At 44.8% G+C, this 20,115-nt stretch overlaps 1 protein-coding gene across 1 annotated transcript in view; it reads left to right on the forward strand.

Moving 5' to 3' along the window:
- PGM5 (phosphoglucomutase 5) overlaps nt 1–20,115 on the forward strand; it is a 190,423-nt gene that overhangs the window by 113,413 nt on the left and 56,895 nt on the right. The window contains exon 8 of the mRNA XM_049895222.1: nt 14,794–14,929. Coding sequence (XP_049751179.1) covers nt 14,794–14,929 — 136 coding nt within the window. The remainder of the gene's footprint in view (nt 1–14,793; nt 14,930–20,115) is intronic.

Genomic DNA, 20,115 nt, shown 5'->3' on the forward strand with positions numbered 1-20,115 from the left:
CAACATGATGATAAACGGAGAAAAGATTGAAGTTGTCAAGGATTTCATCTTACTTGAATCCACAATCAACAGCCATGGAAGCAGCAGTCAAGAAATCAAAAGACACATTGCATTGGGCAAATCTGCTGCAAAGGACCTCTTCGAAGTGTTGAAGAGCAAAGATGTCACCCTGAGGACTAAGGTGCGCCTGACCCAAGCCATGGTATTTTCAATCACATCATATGCATGTGAAAGCTGGACAATGAATAAGGAAGACCAAAGAAGAATTGATGCCTTTGAATTGCGGTGTTGGCAAAGAATATTGAATATACCATGGACTGCCAAAAGAATGAACAAATCTGTCTTGGAAGAAGTACAACCAGAATGTTCCTTAGAAGCCAGGATGGTGAGACTGCGTCTTACATACTTTGGACGTGTTGTCAGGAGGGCTCAGTCCCTGGAGAAGGACATCATGCTTGGCAGAGTACAAGGTCAGCGGAAAAGAGGAAGACCCTCGACGAGGTGCATTGATACGGTGGCTGCAACAAGGGGCTCAAGCATAGCAACGATTGTGGGGATGGCGCAGGACCAGGCAGTGTTTTGTTCTGCTGTGCATAGGGGTCGCTATGAGTGGGAACCGACTCGACGGCACCTAACAACAACAACATCTTCTTGTTGTTAGGTGCCATCAAGTCCGTTCCAACTCATAGCAACCCTATGTACAACAGAATGGAACTCTACCTGGTCCTGCACCATCCCTAAAGTCATTATTATGCTTGAGCCCATTGTTGCAGCCACTGTGTCAATCCGTCTTGTTGAGGGTCTTCCTCTTTTTTGCTGACCCTTTATTTTACTAAGCATGATGTCCGTCTCATATCTAGCCAATGTTATTATTTCCCTTATTCTACTCAATGGCAATGGGTTTGGCTTTGCCTTCCTCCACCCAGGCCAGCCCAGCTCAGCCAGGAGCACCTGAGAAGCAGCCAGGTCCACCCAGAAGGAGGGTGCTTGGCTCTTCCGGCCCACGGCCCCCCAAAAATTGCTACTAAAAGGGGGAACTATTTTTTTCCTCATTAACATTATCGCTGTGTTCCCTCCACCCAAATTAAACGTTGAATTTTCTCAAGCTTCAGAACCATATTACTTTAGCTAGGAAGCACAAAAAAAAGCATGTATATTTACTTCAAAAAAGAAAAGGGAGAAATAAAGGAAGCACCCAATCATTTCCAAGGGATGTTCTTCCAGTGGAAACCCCAGCATGGAGACCTCAATTTGGGAAAACACACACCTTCCTAACCAAGCCATCATAGCTGAAACTCAGATCAGGAAGTTCTGAATTCAGCAACCAGGGGAACAGAAATGCCCTTTCACCCATTGCCAACTCCAAGCTGTAACACGGGCTAGAGATTCTCAACCCCGGCTGCACGTTAGTCACCTAAGGAACTAACAAGGAGCCCTAGTGGTGCAGTGATTAAGCACTCAGCTGCTCACTGAAAGGTTGGCGGTTTGAGTTGACCTATTCCCGTAAGGATTAGATCCTAGAAAACCCTATGGGGCAGTTCTACTCTGTCACATGACGTTGTTAGGAGTCAGAGCCCACTCAATGGCACCTAACAGCAACAACAATCCTACCTGGAATCCCTGGAAGGGTGGGACCTGAGGATCTGTTTTTGAGATACCTCTCCTCCCATGATTCTGTTGTGTATCTGGAGTAGTAAACATCCTACCAGTTGCTGTCGAGTTAACTCTGACTCCTGGCAACCCCATGTGTGTCAGAGTAAAACTGTGCTCAGTAGGGTTTTCAATGGCTAATTTTTCTGAAGCAGAAAGCCAGCCCTTTCTTCCAAGGCACCTAGGGGTGAACTTGAATCTTCAACCTTATGGTTAGCAGCTGAGTGGGTTAATAGTTTGCACCATCTGTAGCCCTAGTGAAAACCAGTATTTGTGTTTTTCACCAGGAATAGTGGTAAGCATTTGTCTGAGATGTCACACCCAGTTTGGTCAGGGCAGGATGGAGACATAGGAATGTGAGGTTAATGATCCACTTTCAAGATCCTCTCCAGCCATTTATGGACAAGCCACTTGCCTCGCTGACCGTCAGCTCTAGCCTGTAAAAGCCAGCTGACCAGAGTAGCTTCCTCTCTGCCATGGGGTTTGGTTTCAGAGTCAAATGAGCTAGTTTAGGGGGTGGGGGGTACGTAGAGATATAGCAAGTTTCTATCCCTGAGCTTAGAGTCCCTGGGCATTACAAATGGTTAATGAGCTAAGCTGCTAACCAACAGGTTGGAGGTTCAGGTCCATCCAGAGGCGTTGGAAGACAGACCTTGTGATCGATCAACTTCTGAAAGGTCACAGCCTTGAAAACCCTATAGAGCACAGTTCTACTCTTGCACACGTGGGGTCACCATGAGTCAGAATCAACTCCTCAGCAGCTGGTTTTGGTTAGCCCAGAGCCTGGGGTGAAGCTTCTAAAATGTATCCAAGGCTTATCCAAGTGGAGGCCTTTCCAGAGTCCCTGGGGCATGGAGCTGTGTGCCAACCAGGAATGCATAGTTCAGTGCCAAGAAAGCGTGAAAATATGGAGCTACCTCAGGGTCAAGTATGCCAAGCCTTTGACCAGGGCTAAGTCCAAGAGGAGCAAGATATATCCGAGTGGAAATTTCCATGCCGGCATCTTGGACTCTCAGTGTGCCAGGGTAACAGGGTGGCGATGGATACCGTGTCCAGCTTTTTGCCTGTGGAGAACTTTGGGTCCAGACAACAGGAAACCCATATTTAGGGCTCTGCCGAAGAACCAAGGTCATGGTTGAGACCAAATGATCTTTTATGTTAGGATCAGGTATTCACCCACTCCCTGGGAAGGGCCTGGGACAACTGCTTTACAGAGGGAAGGAGAAGTTTTTATAAATTCTCAGATTTAAATAGAAGAAAACTCTTCAATTAAATGGCATTCTCACTACTTCTCTGAAGTTCCAAATTTAAAGGAATCTGGGTTTGTTCCCATATACAAAGGGGATGTACTAAAATACTAAAAAGATGTGAGAGACCAAACACTTTGAGGTTTTCTTTGGCATTTGTTGAAGATGTCTACTGTCGCTATCATTATCATTGGTTTCTAAAGAAGCCATACCCTCTTGGGGCGTATGATTGTCACAGCCCAGAGCTCGTCCCTTCATAGGTCAGACCAAAGAACTGTTCTGTTTGTGAATGCCTGGAAGAGCCCCATGCTTGACACCATCTTAAGTAATACTATTATTTTCATTACACGTTTTCTGAGTTAATGTCGCTAGGCATGCAAATTTGCCAAATACAATCAGGCAAGCAACAATGTTTTATTGCTTCCAAGAAAATGCTCTGTATCGAGTCTTTCACAATAATAGCTATTTTTTTTCAGCACTATTTTTTTAATATGGTAGTCTCTTAGTGTTTGCAGGATGGATAGATGGAAGGATAGATGGACAGAAGAAGGAAAGATGGAAAGATGGATGAATGGATGGAAGGATGGACAAAACTATGGAAAGACGGATGGAAGAAAGGAAGGAAGAAGAAAGAAAGGACGGATGGAAAAAGGAAGGAAGAAGGAAAGGAAGAAAAGATTTCCATCTTGTTATTTATTCTTTGCAATACCAAGTTATATATATACACATTTTTATCATTTTTGAGTTGGATGTATTTCTGGAGATCTGGGTATTTTGGGCATCCCAAGATTTGGGAGGATTCAAAAAAACAAAACCCTACAAATACAGACCAGTTAGAAGGGGGTTGGACAGGATGTTCTGAGGTATGATAACATCAGAATTATATGAAATTTTAGAAGAGAGTTTCGATATTTTCAGTTGCCATTTGATCATCCACACAAATTACCTGCTAACAAAGTGCTTCTAACACAAAGCCTGTGTTGATGAAGAGGTTTTTAAAGTATTTTTAATTAGCTTAGATGTGATGTTAACTTTTATTTTTCTCCCCCGCCTACCCCCATTTCTGTGGTCGTTGACAGTAACTTGGAGCCATGTTGAACCATGGGCTAGGTTCAGCTTAAGCCATGGTTTGTATATACTAAATTCTTACTGCCCTTATAGTAGGCGCTGTGTTCTCGGTTGTCTAGGGGTTATATTATTGACTTTGCCTCCAGTTGCTTTGTGAAAGAGCATTTTCTTTCCCCCAACAGTTACACAGTTTATATGTCTTCCAGGGGTGGGGCCTGCCTGCCTCTTCATTTGTATTTCCTACATGAACTATGTACATCCCAGCTCAGGACTGGGCTTGTCCTTGCTCTGTTGTATGGATATAGAATAGGTTAGACTCTCTTGTTATACACGTACACTATTGGATATTGTATATTGGTGGCACCGTAGTTAAGATCTCAGCTACTAACCAGAAGTTTGGTAGTTCAAATCTATCAGCCGCTTTTTGGAAACCCTATGGGGAAGTTCTGTTCTGTCCTACAGGGTAGCTATTGGAATCCCCTCGATGGTAACAGGTTTTTTTTTTTTTTTTTCCAAAAAGGTAAAAGCAGGGAAAACTTGAGTCCACTCCCTGTCTGGAGGATCGTTCACTCTGCGTACGTGAATTTCAGATGCTGGAGGTTCTATTAGGTTTCTTTTCCTTCCTTGTGGTCAGTCTGTAACATTTGGCTGGGCTGCAGATGTGGGTGAGGGGGCGTGATGACAACATTATCAGCACTGGGAGAGCAGTTTTCCCTGCTAGGCTTTGGAAACAGGCTGTGTACATACACGTGGTTCAATCCAGGCCGGGCCAGAGCTTAGCGGGCTGTGTGATTAACAGACGTCCCAAGGGCCTCCTTGTCACGTCTGAAAACTGAAACTCCCTCAGGGCCCTCTATAAACGCTCAACTCCTGTACTGGGGGGCAGAGCTCCTACCTGGGATGGGAAGAATATCTCTATCACATAATACCCCTTCCTTGGGGTCTCCATAGTTCCAGTTCCATTGACCCTACTGTTAATCCTCCAAGCTGATGAGAGCTGGCGAGAGGGAGTGTTGTATGACACCTAAGAGTGGAATGAACACAAAGAATGAGACTCCTAGGCCATGCCCACACTCACCAGCACCTTTTGGGTCTGGGGAACCTGGGAGAGCATGGGCTCTTGGCCACAGATTATAGAGTCCCTGGGTTTTTTAGTGGAGTGGTAAAAATGGATAACGTGCTCAGCTGCTAACCAAAAGGTTGGAGGTTCAAGGCCACCCAGAGGTGCCTCAGAAGGAAGGCCTGGTGATCTTCTGTAAAATCAGGCACCGAAAACCTTATGGAGCACAGTTCTACTATGACACACAGAGTCACCATGAGTTAGGGTGGACTCCACGGCGACTGGTTAAGTGTTCTGCCTGAATCATGAGTCTGTACAGAGTGACCTTCTCCTAACGCAGTGGTTCTCAATCCTGGCTGCCCGTGAGAACCACCCAAAGAGGCTCTTTTAAAAAAAAAAACTGATGCCTGGGCCCCAAATGCTCTGATTTTTTAGTCCACAGTGAAGCCTGAACATTGCTACTTTTAAATTTGTTCCTTAACCTGTTGCCATCAAATCAATTCTGGCTCATAGTGACCCCATGTGACAGAGTAGAACTGCCCCACAGGGTTTTCTAGGATGTAATCTTTACGGGAGCAGATCGCCAGGCCTTTTCTCCTGAGGAGCCACTGGGTGGGTTCGAAACCATCGACCTTTTATGTGAACAGCTAGGCACTTCACCACTGCACCAGCAGGGCTCCTTGTTAGTTCCTTAGGTGACTCTGAGGTGCAGCCGGGGCCAAGAATCACTAGCCTATGTTACAACTTGGAGTCAGCAACAGGTGAAAAGTATTTCTGTTCCCCTAACTGGCAAGTTCAGAACTCCCTGATACGAGTTTCGGCTGTGATGACTTGATCTGTTAATAAGGAGTGTGTTTTCCTGAGTTGAGGTCTCCACAGTGGGATTTCCATGGAATGAACATCCCTTGGAGATGACTGGGTGCTCCCTTTTTTTCTCCTTTTCTTTTGTAAAGTGAGTATACTTATTGGTGTGCCCTGGTGGCATAGTGGTTAAGAGTTCAGCTGCTGACCAAAAGGTCAGCAGTTCAAATCCACCAGGCACTGCTTAGAAACCCTATGGGGCAGTTTTACTCTGTCCTATAGGGTCGCTATGAGTCAGAATCGACTCGACGGCAATGGGTTTTGTGGTTTTTCCTAGCTAAAGTAGTATGGTTCTAAAGCTTGAGAGAATTCAAAGTTTAATTCAGGTGGAGAGGACACAGTGAGCTGTTGATGAGAAAAAATAGTCCCCCCTTTTGGTAGCGATTTCGTTGGGGTCATGGGCAGAAAGAACCGAGCACCCTCCTTCTAGGTGGGCCTGGCTGCTTCTCAGGTCCTCCTGGCTGAGCTGGGCTGGGCCCAAACCCGTTGCGGTTGTGTAGATTCCGACACATGACAACTCCACGTGTTACAGAGTAGAACTGAGCTCTGTTGGGTTTTCTTGACTGTAATCTTTAGGAAAGCAGATCACCAGGCTTTTCTTCCCTGGTGCTGCTGGGTGGGTTCAAACCACCAGCCTTTAAGTTAGTAGAAGGTGAGTGGTCATTACTGGCTTTGGGAATATAGGTACATTTCTCCTGCAAAATCCTGAACTAAGTGGCTGGCTCGGGCTGTACCAGCAGCTAGAACTTTGTAGGAAACAGGCTTCAAAATCTGAGTTAGCAATAATATGTATAAATACTACAGTAGAAACATTTTTTCTGGGCCCTCGTGTTCTGAAGACAGGGCAGATGTGAACATACAAAATAAGGAAGAAGACAGATATTCTGTTTGCTTTTATTCAAAGCCACCATTTAACTGTTCACAGAGTAGAAGTTGGGATTTTGCCTGGGAGGAAAGGGGTGAAACACAGGTGGGATGACCCATGTCCACACTAAGTCAGCAACAGTAAAAATGGCTAATGAGATGTTGGTGCAAACCTGAAGCTTTGTCCTTGCTAGAAGGACATATCTGTGATGCCAGCTGACCCCAATCCCCCACCCCAGTCTCCGCCAAGGCCAACATTTATACCCCTCTTGCCTTATCCACACTTCCTTCAGGCACTAAAGTCTTACAGGGCATCCCTGCTCGTCATGCCAAGCCCTGTGAGTCCCATAGGGGGTTATAGTCAATCTCTGTGCTCTAAAGGAGTCCCTAGGTGGTGCAGACGTTCAATGCGCTTGGTTGGTAAGAGAAGGGTTGACGGTTTGAGTCAGGGCTTTGAACTGGTTGGAACCTGTTCAGTCATGGCCGATGAAGTGAAACTGGAATAGACCTGAAGTTTTACAATTAGGGTAATCAGGAACGGGAAAAATTATGGGTCAAACCTCTGGGGTAGGAGACTCGGAAGAGGTGGAGGGAGTCCTTTCAGGAGCCTGATGGCATGAGATTGGATATTGCCAGGACTGCTGCGGAGAGGCACACACATTCAAGGTGGTGGCGTCAGCTGCCATCTTTGAGAGGGAAGTGCTGTTTCAGACTCTGCACAAATCCAGTGGGCAAGAGACTTGGTTGCTATGCAACGTGTATGCTGCCCTTGTTTTCTAAGAGGGAAATTAAATTTCTAGCAGGGCTTTGACTCAATATTTGTTCCATTCCGGCTACCATTCAGGTTCACCCAACTTCTAAAAATCGGGGTCTATTCTGGTGTCGCTTTCTTGGCCATGACTGAACTGGGAAGAACTGGTTCAAAGTCCTGATTTGAGCCCACTAAGAGGCACCTTAGAAGAAAACCTGGTGATCTACTTCTAAAAATCAGCCATTGAAAACCCACCTAATACAGGGAGCACAGTTCTACTCTGACATGCATGGGGGTGCCACGACTCAGAGTGGATTCAGTGGTTTTATTTTTTCTTTAAATTTTCAAAAAAACTAGTACTGAATCTAGGAAATGGGTGATCAATAGATTCAGAGTTCATCACCTGCTCATAGGTGATACTGATCCCTTTAATATCCTACCTGTTGTTGTTAGGTAACATTGAGCCATTTCCAATTCATAGCGACCCTGTGGACAGCAGAACAAAACACTGCCTGTTCCTGTGCTATCCTCATCGTTCTTGTTATGCTTGAGCCCATTGTTGTAGCCACTGTGTCAGCCATCTTGTTGAGGGTCTTCCTCTTTTTTGCTGACCCTCTACTTTACCAAACATGATGTTCTTCTCAAAGTAATGGTCCCTCCTGATAATATGTCCAAGGTATGTGAGACAAAGTCTTGCCATCCTTGTTCTAATGAGCATTCCAGCTGTACTTCTTCCAAGACAGATTTGTTCATTCTTCTAGCAGACCATGGTATATTCAATATTCTTGAATAGCACCATAATTCAAAGGCATTAATTCTTTTTTGGTGTTCCTTATTCATTGTCCAGCTTTCACATGTATATGAGGTGATTGAAAACACCATGACTTGGATCAGGCACACATTAGTCCTCAAAATGACATCTTTCCTTTTTTAACACTTTAAAGAGGTCTTTTGCAGCAGATTTGTCCAAAGTAATGAGTCATTTGATTTCTAGACCATTGCTTCCATGGGCGTTGAATCTGAATACAGGTAAAATGAAATCCTTGATTACCTTCAATATTTTCTCCATTTATCATGATGTTTCTTATTGCTCCAGTTGTAAGGATTTTGTTTAGTTTATGTTGAGTATAGTCCATACTGAAGGCTGTGGTCTTTGATCTCCATCAGTAAGTGCTTCAAGTCCTCTTCACTTTCAGTAAGCAGGGCTGTGTCATCTGCATAACACAGGTTGTTAATGAGCCTTCCTCCCATTCTGATGCTCCATTCTCCTTCATACCGTCCAGTTTGTCAGATTATCTGCGCAGTATGTGAACTGAATAAGTATGGTGAAAGATGCGACCCTGACGCACACCTTCCTTGACTTTAAACTGTGCAGTATTTCGTTACTCAGTTCAAACGACTGCCATTTTTCTAAATACAGTTTCCTGATGAGCACAATGAAGTGTTCTGGAATTCCCATTCTTCGAAATGTTATCCATAATTTGTTATGATCCACACAGTCGAATGCCTTTGCATAGTCAATAAACCACAGGTAAACATCCTTCTGGTATTCTCTGCGTTCAGCCAGGATCCATCTGACATCAGCAATGATATCCCTGGTTCCACGTCCTCTTTTGAATCTGGCTTGAATTTCTGGCAGTTCCCTGTCGATATACTGCTGCAACTGCTTTTGAATGATCTTCAGCAAAATTTTACTTGTGTGTGATATTAATGATGTTGTTTGATAATTTCCACATTCTGTTGGATCACCACTCTTTGGAATGGGTACAAATACGGATTTCTTCCAGTCAGTTGGCCTGGTAGCTGTCTTCCAAATTTCTGGGCATGGACAATTGAGCGCTTCCAGCGCTGCATCTGCTTGTTGAAACATCTCAATTGGTATCCAGTCAATTCCTGGAGCCCTGTTTTTCGCCAGTGCCTTCAGAGCAGCTTGGACTTCTTCCTTCAGTACCATTGGTTCCTGATCATATGCCACCTCCCGAAATGGTTGAACGTCGACCAATTCTTTTTGGCATAATGACTGTGTATTCCTTCCATCTTCTTTTGGTGCTTCCTGCCTTGTTTAATATTTGTCCCGTAGAATCCCAGCTAGCTTTTGGTAAATGGCATTTGATTTAATGCTTTCAAATGTGAATTTCTACACAACATTAAAAAATTTTTTTTTTCTGAGTATGAAAATAATATGTGTAATTGTGGAACATGTGGCAAAGGAAATGGTGTGAAGAAAAAAGAAGAAAAACACCTGCAACCCTGCCACTTCAGAGATAGCCATTGTTAATGTTTGGGTGTAGATCGTGCTGTTATCGTCCTATTTTTTGACAAAAATACATTAAATATTTTTTGGTAAACTGCTTTTCCACCTTTATTAAAATTGAATGTGTACCTTTCCATGTTATTAAAGATTTGTATTCAATACTTTGTCCAACCAACTTTTGCTTGGATTTTCAATAATTATCCTATTGCTCAACAATTATCTATTTTTCCCTCTTTTCTGAGCTACTTCAGCAACTGTCCTTGTGACTGGTGAAAGGTTGAGAAATTGAATAGCCGAATCAAAGGTCAGGCGAATTTTTAAGACCATTGATTATCATTGCGAAGTTATTCTAAAAACTATGCACATTTTCCCTGGTACTTTGCTGGTAGGAGGTGGTCTCCTTCCCCCACCAAAAAAAAAAAAAAAAAAAAAACCTGTGCCAAATTGACCGACCCCAAATGGTACCCCATGTTGATGGGCTTTTCTTTGACTGTGATGAGATTGTCCATTTTTTTCAAATGCTTATTGACTATTAATATATTTCTCTTGAAAATTGGTGGATTGTGCCCTTTCATATGGTTTTCTATTGGGGTGTTGTTCCTCTATTGACTTATAAAAACATTTTACATATGTTGCCTATTAAACCAGTTGCTGTCGAGTTGGCCCCAACTCATGACAACCCCATGCGTGTCAGAGTAGAACTGGGCTCCAGAAGGTTTTCAGTTGCTGATTTTTAAGAATTAGATTGCCAGGTCTTTCTTCCTTGGTGCTATTGGGTAGACTTGTCGAACCTCCAACCTTTGGGTTAGTGTCTAAACATGTTAACGGCTGGCACTACCCAGGGACTATAAAGTCTATTAGTCCTGTCATATATAGTCAACATTTCTCCCCCCCCGCCCCGTTTTCACTCTGTATAGTGGGGTTTTAGTGAACGATTTAATACCTTTGTATTTCTTTTTTGATTACTAGTCACTGATATGGCATTATCATTCACTTTCTTGAGTTATTAAAAAGAGAGGTGTATCTCCAATATCACCTCCAAAGCACACTATGGTCATCCAATGGGTACATCTGTGTACTTGCAACATGATCAACATTTCTACCCCAACGTCAAAGAGCTATGAAGGGTACAGTTCATTTTACTTGATCACCCGGCGCCTTACAAATCTTGGCAAATGTTTTATTTGTAGGTAAGTCTATCCAAGCCAACTCATAACTTACTATGCCTTTGGCTACAAAAGGTTGAGGTGGATCTTTTTTTTCTCAATCCAGCTAAAAGAACTTTATGTCTTTCTGTCGTTAAATTATGACATTTTATCTCCCAGACTTAACAGCATCTAATAGTTTGGTCTCCGGGTAATGTAACCCAGCAAGAGGTCCAACGTGTGCAAAGCCCATGCTTTAGAACAAAAAGGTATTTGCTCTAGCCAGTAAATAAAAGTGATTTTTTTTTTCAGCTATAAAAGGACTAAAGGGTTTGGAATTCTCCCACTGGGCAGGGCTTCCTAGACTTGTTTTTCTGGCACTTGGCCATGGAGCTAATGCAGCGTCTTCCAAATTTCTTCCATTTTTGTAGCGGTGTGAAGGGTTTGCTGGATGAGGCTGGAATCAGTCCATGGCGTGATGATTCAAGCCCAGAGCCCTCTGAACCCTGCTGAACTCCAGCCATAGCTGTAGATCTGAAACTGTCATCCGTAGACCGTTTATCTGTGTAGGAAGAACTCAGGACACGATCCTTTTGCCTTTTAAGTTCCTTAACGGCCCCATCAGGGTTGTATGTTTTCCTACTTGAGGAAAAACATTTAACATTTAATGCTGTAAATGGAACAAGGCGGATAGATGGCTCATCGCTTCAGCCGTCAAAGGTGTTTTGGTTAAAGTATTCAGCTACTTTCAAGGTTAAAAACTATTCGCTATTAAAAACTGGTAACCATTTTCAAGGTTTAAACAGCTCAGTGACATTGGGAGGGAACCCTGGTGGCTCAATGGTTAAGTGCTCTGCTGCTAACCAAAAGGTTAGGGGTTTGAACTCAACCCAGCTGCTCTGTGGGAGAAAGACCTGGTAACGTGCTTTTGTAAAGATTACAGCTAAGAAAGCCCTATGGGGCAGTTCTACTCTGTCACTTGGGGTCACAGTGAGTTGCAATCAACTCAACTTCACCTCAAAAGAACAACAATATGACATTGGGTCTTCCTGGCTGATTGTCTATATACGTATTACAGCCCTAAACCCAAGAGGACTATTTCCCATTTTCATTGCACTGTTGCAAGAAGAAACAGCCTGTCCTCTTATCACAGGTGCCTTTCTTAGGACATTGCTGTAGGTAGAGGAAGACCAGTTGCTGTCAAGTCGGTTCCGACTCATGGTGAACCCCATGTAGGTCAGAGTGTAACTGCGCTCCATAGGGTTTTCAATGGTGGATTTTTCGGAAGTAGATCACCAGGCCTTTCTTCCGAAGGGCCTCTGGGTGCACTCAAACCTCCAACCTTTCAGTTAACAGCCAAGCATGCCAACCATTTGTACCACCCAGGGACTCCATTGCTGGAGTAAGAGAATGAGATTTTACGAATAACTGAGAACAATTTGCCTCAGGTGTGTATTGAGGAATTAACACTATGCTTGGTGTCTTATGTGAATTGTTGTTGTTGTGTGCCTTTGAGTTGATTCCAACTCATAGTGAACCTATGGGACAGAGCAGAATTGCTCCATAGGGTTTCCGAGGAGTGGCTGGTGGATTCGAACTGCTGACCTTTTGGTTAGCAGCCTGAACTCTTAACCACTTTGCCTTCAACAGCAACACCTTCTGACATTCCAGCCACTGCTCTGAATACCTAGGCATACTTAGTTCCTTCATCCTGACAGCAACCCCATGGGGTAGGGGCAGTTACTGTCCCCATGTTACAGATGAGGCTAGCGAGTCACACAGAGGTAAGTGGCTGAGCCAGGCTTTGATGTGAACAGTCTGACTCCAGAGCCTAGCCTCTTCCCTTGACTAGCATCGATAGGACAGACAGCTGGGTTGGAAATAGTGTCCCCGTTCTATAGATGAGAAGATGAGAACCAGTAATTTCTCGCACACTTGGGAAATCTCAGAGTTTGGGTTTGAACCTGAATTCCAAAGCTTCTCTGGCCCCCCGCTAAAAACCAAAAAACTAAACCAGTTGCTGTCCAGTTAAGTCAGTTCGATTCAAACTCATGGTGACCCCGTGTGTGGCAGGGTAGCACTATGCCCCAGAGGGTTTTCAAGAGTGTGACCTTCAGGACGCAGTGCCTCTGGGTAGGTTAGAATTACCAGCCTTTGAGTTACTGGTCATGCGCTTAACCATTTGTGCCCCCTGCCCTGCCCCTACCTCTTCTCTTACTCCATGTTTCTTATACTACAACATCTTCTATTGTGTTCAGGGCCATATTCACTTCAGAGAAAGTCTGTATTTGGCCAATGTTGCTGTTGTTTGTGCCATTGAGTCGATTCCAACTCATAGTGTTCCCATGTGTGACAGAGTAGAACTGCCAAATAAGGTTTTTTAGGCTGTAATCTTTAAGGACAGAGCTCTTGTGGTGAAGTAGTTAAGCGAAGCGCTCGGCTACTAATGGAAATGTCAGCGGTTCAAACCCACCAGCCACTCTGTGGGAGAAAAATGTGGCAGTCTGCTTATGTAAAGATTGCAGCCTTAGAAACCCTATGGGGCAGTTCTACTCTGTCCTACAGGGTTGCTATAAGTCAGAATTGACTCGACAGGGATGGGTTTTGGTTTCTTAATCTGTGCGGGAACAGATCGATAAGTCTTTTCTCCCTCAGAGCCTCTGAGTGGGTTAGAACCGCTGACCTTTTGGTTAGCAGCCTATCGGTTAACCACTGCGCCACCAGGGCTCCTAATTGACCAATAGATTCTTAAATAGGCTTCAACCCACCCTTTCTTCTGTCCCATACCATATTCTTATGGCACACGAAGCTACCCGTTCAGACAGCACTCTTGATTTGTGCAAATGCCACAATCAGAAATTGGTTCTGACTATACATAGCTCTAAGATTTAGCTTCCCGGCTCATTTCTGCCTCAGGGCCTTTGCTTCTGCTGGCCCTCAGCCTGGAGTACTTTGTCCTCAGACCTTGCCTTCCTCACCTCCTTGGGGCTGAGCCTGACTACTCCCCGGTAAAGCAGCTGGTATTGCTGTCATGCTCTGTGACATCATCACTCACGTTTATTCCCTTCATAATGTTTGTCCTGAATGGCGGTGCTCATATCTGTCTACTTTTCTGTTGCCGTCTCCACCTACTTGAATTCGAGCTTCATGAGTGTAGAGAGATCTTGTTCACTGTTGCATCGCCGGTACCTAGGGCAGTGCTTGGCACAGGCAGGGGCTTACAAACCAGGCTCCTTTCCCAGCCAGTACACCTCGTGAGCAGCCACTACTCTTCTGTCGGTGGGGGCTTGCCTGTTTTCTACGATGCTAAATAGGCTTCAGCGGAGCTTCCAGACTAAGACAGACCGGGAAGAAAGGCCTTGACAATCTACTTCTGAAAATCTGCCGCTGAATACCCTGTGGATCATGACAGTCCAATCTGCAACTGATCCATGGGGGTGGTGCAGGACCAGGCAGCATTCCGTTCTATTGTACATGGGATCACCATGAGTTGCGGGCCAACTCAGTGGCAGCTAACAACACAAAGAACAACTACCAAATATCTGCTGAATGAATGATGCCAGTGAGCAAATGTGATATCAGCTAGACTCATTGACCCCATTAACTACTTTCAGGATAGAAATCTTTTTGATATTATTTTATTTGAAATTCAGTTGCCTATTATAAGGTTGCTATGAGTCAGAATTGACTTGATGCCAATGAATTTTTTTTTTTTTAGTTTTTTGAAATACAGATGTATCAAGGGGGCATATATTTAACACAATAGATAAATAGAGCCAACCATTTCAATATAGAACTCAATTTTGAATATGAAACTAACTGGTCTTCTTCATTCATCTGACTTGCCTTCCCCCAGGAACAAACCTTCAGCTCAGTATCTCTTTCTCTCTTAGGCTCTGACCACCTCCGTGAGAAGGACGGCCTCTGGGCTGTCTTGGTCTGGCTCTCCATCCTCGCTGCCCGGAAGCAGAGCGTGGAGGAGATCGTCCGAGATCACTGGGCCAAATTTGGTCGCCACTATCACTGCAGGTGAGGAGAAGGGTAGAGTCTCCATGTAGACCCTGGTGAATGACACTTAGAGAAGGTTGCTAAACCTTGTGGATTAGACCTTTAAGAGGTGGCAGTGGTGGCTTGGTGGTGGAATTCTTACCTTCCACACAGGAGACCCAGGTTTGATTTCCGGCCAGTGCACCTTATGTGCCAACCACCACCCGTCTGTCAGTGGAGGTTTGCGTGTTGTCGTGATGCTGAGCAGACTTCAGTGGACCTTCTAAACTAAGATGGACTAGGGAGAAAGGTCTGTTGGTCTACTTCCAAAGATCAGCCAGTGAAAACCCTACGGATCACAATGGTCCAAACTGCCTCCGATCAAGGGCAAGGTGCAGGACTGGGCGGTGTTTGTTCAACCGTGCATGGGGCACCATGAGTCAGGGGCTGACTCGACAATAACTAACAATAGCAAGAACATTAAGAAGGAGGCGTATTTCAAGGAGATTTGAGGGACACAGAGGCTGAGACGGATAACTCTTGCTAGGCGGTGACAAGAGGGGTGTCCAGGGTTCCCAGCCTCCTCTCCTCTGATGATACCCACTGTGATCCCCTCATCTGTTCTATGAGGTTGGCAGCCATCCTGAGAGGAACTCTGAGCTGCAGAGCCTTGAGAAGTCCTTCAGTAAACATGGTGTCCCTGGGAGCCATGCAGCCAGACCAGAGACTTTCCTGCCTGTTCTCCACCCACAACGGCCAAGAAAGTGGGGCAGAAACAGCTGCAGATAGCAGGCTGGGTGCATTTGTAATCCTTTCCCTGCCTTTTTACCTCCCCATCGCTGGCCTGAGCAATCTCCATGATGCCCAGGGTGGTGCTCTCTAAAGACCCACATGGCTCAGGAGCCCTAGATTTTGCTAAAGGTTTTGTCCCCAGAAAGGAGGTACTGAAAATGGAAATATTTCCCTGGAAGGAGTAGAGGGGATGGTCAGCAGGTAAAAGCAAAGGCGTGGGACCCCCATCACTTTTCTGTTGTTGAAGTAGGTATGGGGGGGCCAAGTCTGCTGGATACACGGCAGCCTGCTAGGTGTGCACGCCAAGGTGTGCTGGGCATGTGTACCATGGTGTGCTGGGTGTGTGCACCACAGTGTTTTGGGTGTGTGTACAAAGGTGCAATGGGTGTGTGTACCAAGGTGTGGTGGAAATGCATACCAAGGTGTGCTAGGTATGTGTACCACAGTGTGTTCGGTGTGTGTAGCAAGGTGTGTTGGGTGTTTGTCCAAAGGTGCAATGGGTGTGTGTACCAAGGTGTGCTGGGTGTGTGTACCAAAGTGTAATGGGTGTGTGTAAAAAGGTGCAGTGGGTGTGTGTACCCCGATGTGCTGGGTGTGTGTACCCCCGTGTGCTGGATATGTGTACAAAGGTGTGCTGGGTATGTGTACCATGGTGTGCTGGGTGTATGTACAAAGGTGCAGTGGGTGTGCATACCAAGGTGTGCTGGATGTGTGTACAAAGGTGCAGTGTGTACCAAGGTGTGCTGGGTGTGCATACAAAAGTGTGCTGGGTGTGTGTACAAAGGTATGCTATGTGTGTATACTGAGGCATGCTACCAAGATGTGCTAGGTATGTGTACCTAGCACCAAGCCTTGGCTTTGGTGATGGGGGAGTAGCAGGAAAGATGTTAACTGTGGAGAATGTGGGGCGGTGGGTTGGGGGGAAGGCGAGGGAATCCTTGGAAGGTCTCAGACTCTGCAAATCGAAAATAGGGAGACTGTGGCTCATTTTGCTTTGCTTGGGATGTTTGGTTGTATTTCAAGAGCTTGGGGGGTGGGGCGGGTACCAGAGAGGAAACTTCAGACTTCCCCTATAAGGGGCTGTTTCTTGCCATAAGGGTCATTTACTTAAGTAAGCATCAAGGAAGCCTGTGATGTTGCTCATTAAAATCAAAGAGACAGCTGCAATCCGAGAAGTGTACACAACACTATCATATTTTTGGTTCCTGTTTAGTCCAGAAGTCTGGGGGTGTGGTATCCTGCAAGTCACCTCCAATTTTTCATTGTGTCACAAAATAAAGACTGTCTAGCAGGTGGGAACTTGTTTTACTCATTAGTATTTCCAACAAACAGACAAATACCCAAAACCTCTGATTCTTGTGTGCCTTTTTGGATTATCAAATCCTTCTTTTGCACAAAGCTGTTCCAAACGTTACAACCTGATAAAACCTCACGGCTGCCAACCTCTGGCTTAGGGAGAGCTCTTTTGAGTCAGGGATGTATGTGTTCCTCACAACCTGTGGAATGATTACCTAGGTTTCTGCCAGTGTTTTGAAGAAATAGTGTTATGGTAAGTGTATTTATAATGGAGTTCTTTTTTTTTTTTTAGGCCAAGAGCTTATGTGATAATTTTTTTTTTCCCAAAACAAATACCATATTAGAGAATAATATGCAATGGAGATTTAAGTTCTTGTAGGACATGGAATTATGCTTTGGATTTCTGTCCAGAGAGATCATGGAGATAAAGGAGTAGGTAGAATGAACGATTAACTTTTCCTTCATTCCTTGGCACACAGCAAGTGAATGGATGCTTGTGAAATAATGTGATTTCTTTTCTGACAGAAATCTTGATGGGAGGGGATAATAAAACACAGTTAAACTGATTCCGAGACTGAAGTTGTATCTGAGAAAATCTCTCAGTCTGTTTTCCTCTCACAGGTGGACCCCGGGAAGAATTCTCCATTGGAAGTCTTCTTTCCTGGGAAGTGATATAGGGTGGTGGTTAGAGGGGGGAGTTTGGGGTGGTGGTGCTAGAACTTGAGTGTGTATGAAGATGGCCATCGGGGCAGCAGGTCCCATGACCTCACCTATAGGCTGAACATGATTTCATCGCATTTGTGGATATTCTCAACTCTTGAGCCTCTCCATCTCCTAGTGGACTCCTGTTTTAGGCTGGGTTCTCTAGAGAAGAAAACCAGTAAAGTGTATAAATATATATAGAGAGAGAGAGGGAGAAAGAGAATTATATCAAGGAAATGGGTCACACGATTGTAGAGGCTGGAACGTTCCAAGTCTGTGAATTAGGATAGATGCTTCTCCTGCTTCACATAGCCACAGGGGGTGGTGAACCCAAGGTTGGCAGGTCAGAGAGCAGAGCTCTTGGTCACAGGCTGTGAAGATCAATGAATACCAAAATCAGCAGGCAAGACAGCAAGGCTTCTCCTGATTCACATAGCTGCAGGGTCTAGCGAACCCAAGATTGGCAGATCGGAGAGCAGAACTCTTGCTCAAAGGCTGTGAAGATCTACGAATCCTAATATTGGCAGATAAGCTGCTAGCTCAAGGCCCAGGAATCAGAGGTCAGACAAACAGGAGGCAGCTGCAGGATCCAGAGCAAGCAAAAGGCAGAGCATCCACTTACATTCAGATGCAGGCCACATGCACAAGGAAACTCCCTTTCAGCTGATTGGCTACTCACAACAGATCCCATCATGGGAGTGATTACATATAAACACTGAGAATCATGGCCCAGCCAAGTTGACACACAACCTTAACTACAACAACTCCCTTCTCCCATCCTTCTGACCCTTTCTGCTTGGTTGGGAAGTCACCTTCCCAGAATGACTATCTTCCTTTTCATGACCCAATTATTTTCCACTTTGAACTTTTTGTTGATGTACTGTCTTTTCATTAATGCAATGCATGCTGAATCATTGTGACTGAATTTTTGGTAGGTGATATGGATTTTGATACATACTGCGCAGGACACGTATGTCCCTCTGGACTCTGTGGGTGGGATCGGTGGTACATCAGGCACACTGCATCTCATATGATTGCTCTGCATCTCTTGCTGGCACCTGAAAATGAGGTCTTCCCGTGAACACAGAATCATTGCAAGAAACACAACTTCTAAATAACACACAGGAACCCAGAAATATACTTACAAGGCTTATCTCACTGTACAACAGCCAAAAGAGACAAAAGTCTTGCACAATTACACATCCAGGATTCACCACCTCATACAATACTGTCATGGATTGAATTGCGTCCCCCAAAAATATCTATGAACTTGGCTAGGTCATGATTGCCTTGTATGATTGTCTACCATTTTGTCTTCTGGTGTGATTTCCCTATGTGTTGTAAATCTTATCACTATGATGAAATAAGATGGATCAGTGGCAGTTATATGGATGAGATATACACGATTAGATAGTGTCTTAAGCCAATCTTCTTTGAGATATAAAAGAGAGAAGTGAGCACAGAGACAGGGGGACCTTATACCACCAAGAAAGCAGTGCCGGGAGCAGAACGCATCCTTTGGACCTGAGGTTCCTGCACTGAGATGCTCCCAGACCAAGGGAAGATTGATGACAAGGACCTTCCCTCAGAGCCTACAGAGAGAGGAAGCCTTCCCCTGGAGCCAGCACCCTGAATTTGGATTTATAGCCTACTAGACAGTGAGAGAGTACATTTCTCTTTGTTATAAGCACCCACTTGTGGTATTTCTGTTACAGCAGCACTAGATAACTAAGACAAATACCCTGTAAAAGCAGTAATTTGCAACACACACCCTTTTCTTCCATTTCAAACAGTTATGCAGGTCCTCGCCTTGCATGTATTGTAAGTGGGAAAGCAGCTTCCCAAGAAACCTCTTGGGCAGAAAATGTAGGTGGGTGATATATGTCCTACAGGTAACAAAAAGTTATTAAAGAGAATATAGAGTCCCTGAGTGGGGCAAATGGTTAAGCACTCGACTACTAACTGAAAGGTTGGTGGTTCAAACCCACCTAGAAGCTCTTCAGAAGACAGGCCTGGGATCAGCTTCCAAAAGGTCACAGCTTTGAAAATCCTATGGAGCAGTTCTACTCTGCAACATGAAGTAACCAGGAGACAGAACAGACTGTATAGCAACCAACAACAACAAAGAGAATGTAATCTAATCTCAGCACTCATCCGCTGCTAAGAAAGAATGTTTTGAGGGCGATCCCTGGTGTTTTGTTTCTGCAGCTGGAGAGGAGATGCATAACACAGGAGGCGGAGGGTGTAAGAAAGGGATGTGGCTACAGGGACTCATTGCTGGACATGGTACCATTCCATGTCCACCATTTTGGCTAATTGTTGTTGTTAGTTGCTGTCAAGTTGACTCCAGCTCATGGTGACCCCATGTAAAACAGAACAAAATGTTGCCCAGTCCTACCCCATCTTCACAATTGTTGGTATGCTTGAGTCCATTGTTG

This window comes from Elephas maximus, chromosome 9 (genome assembly GCF_024166365.1).
Source record: "Elephas maximus indicus isolate mEleMax1 chromosome 9, mEleMax1 primary haplotype, whole genome shotgun sequence".
Lineage (NCBI taxonomy): Eukaryota > Metazoa > Chordata > Mammalia > Proboscidea > Elephantidae > Elephas > Elephas maximus.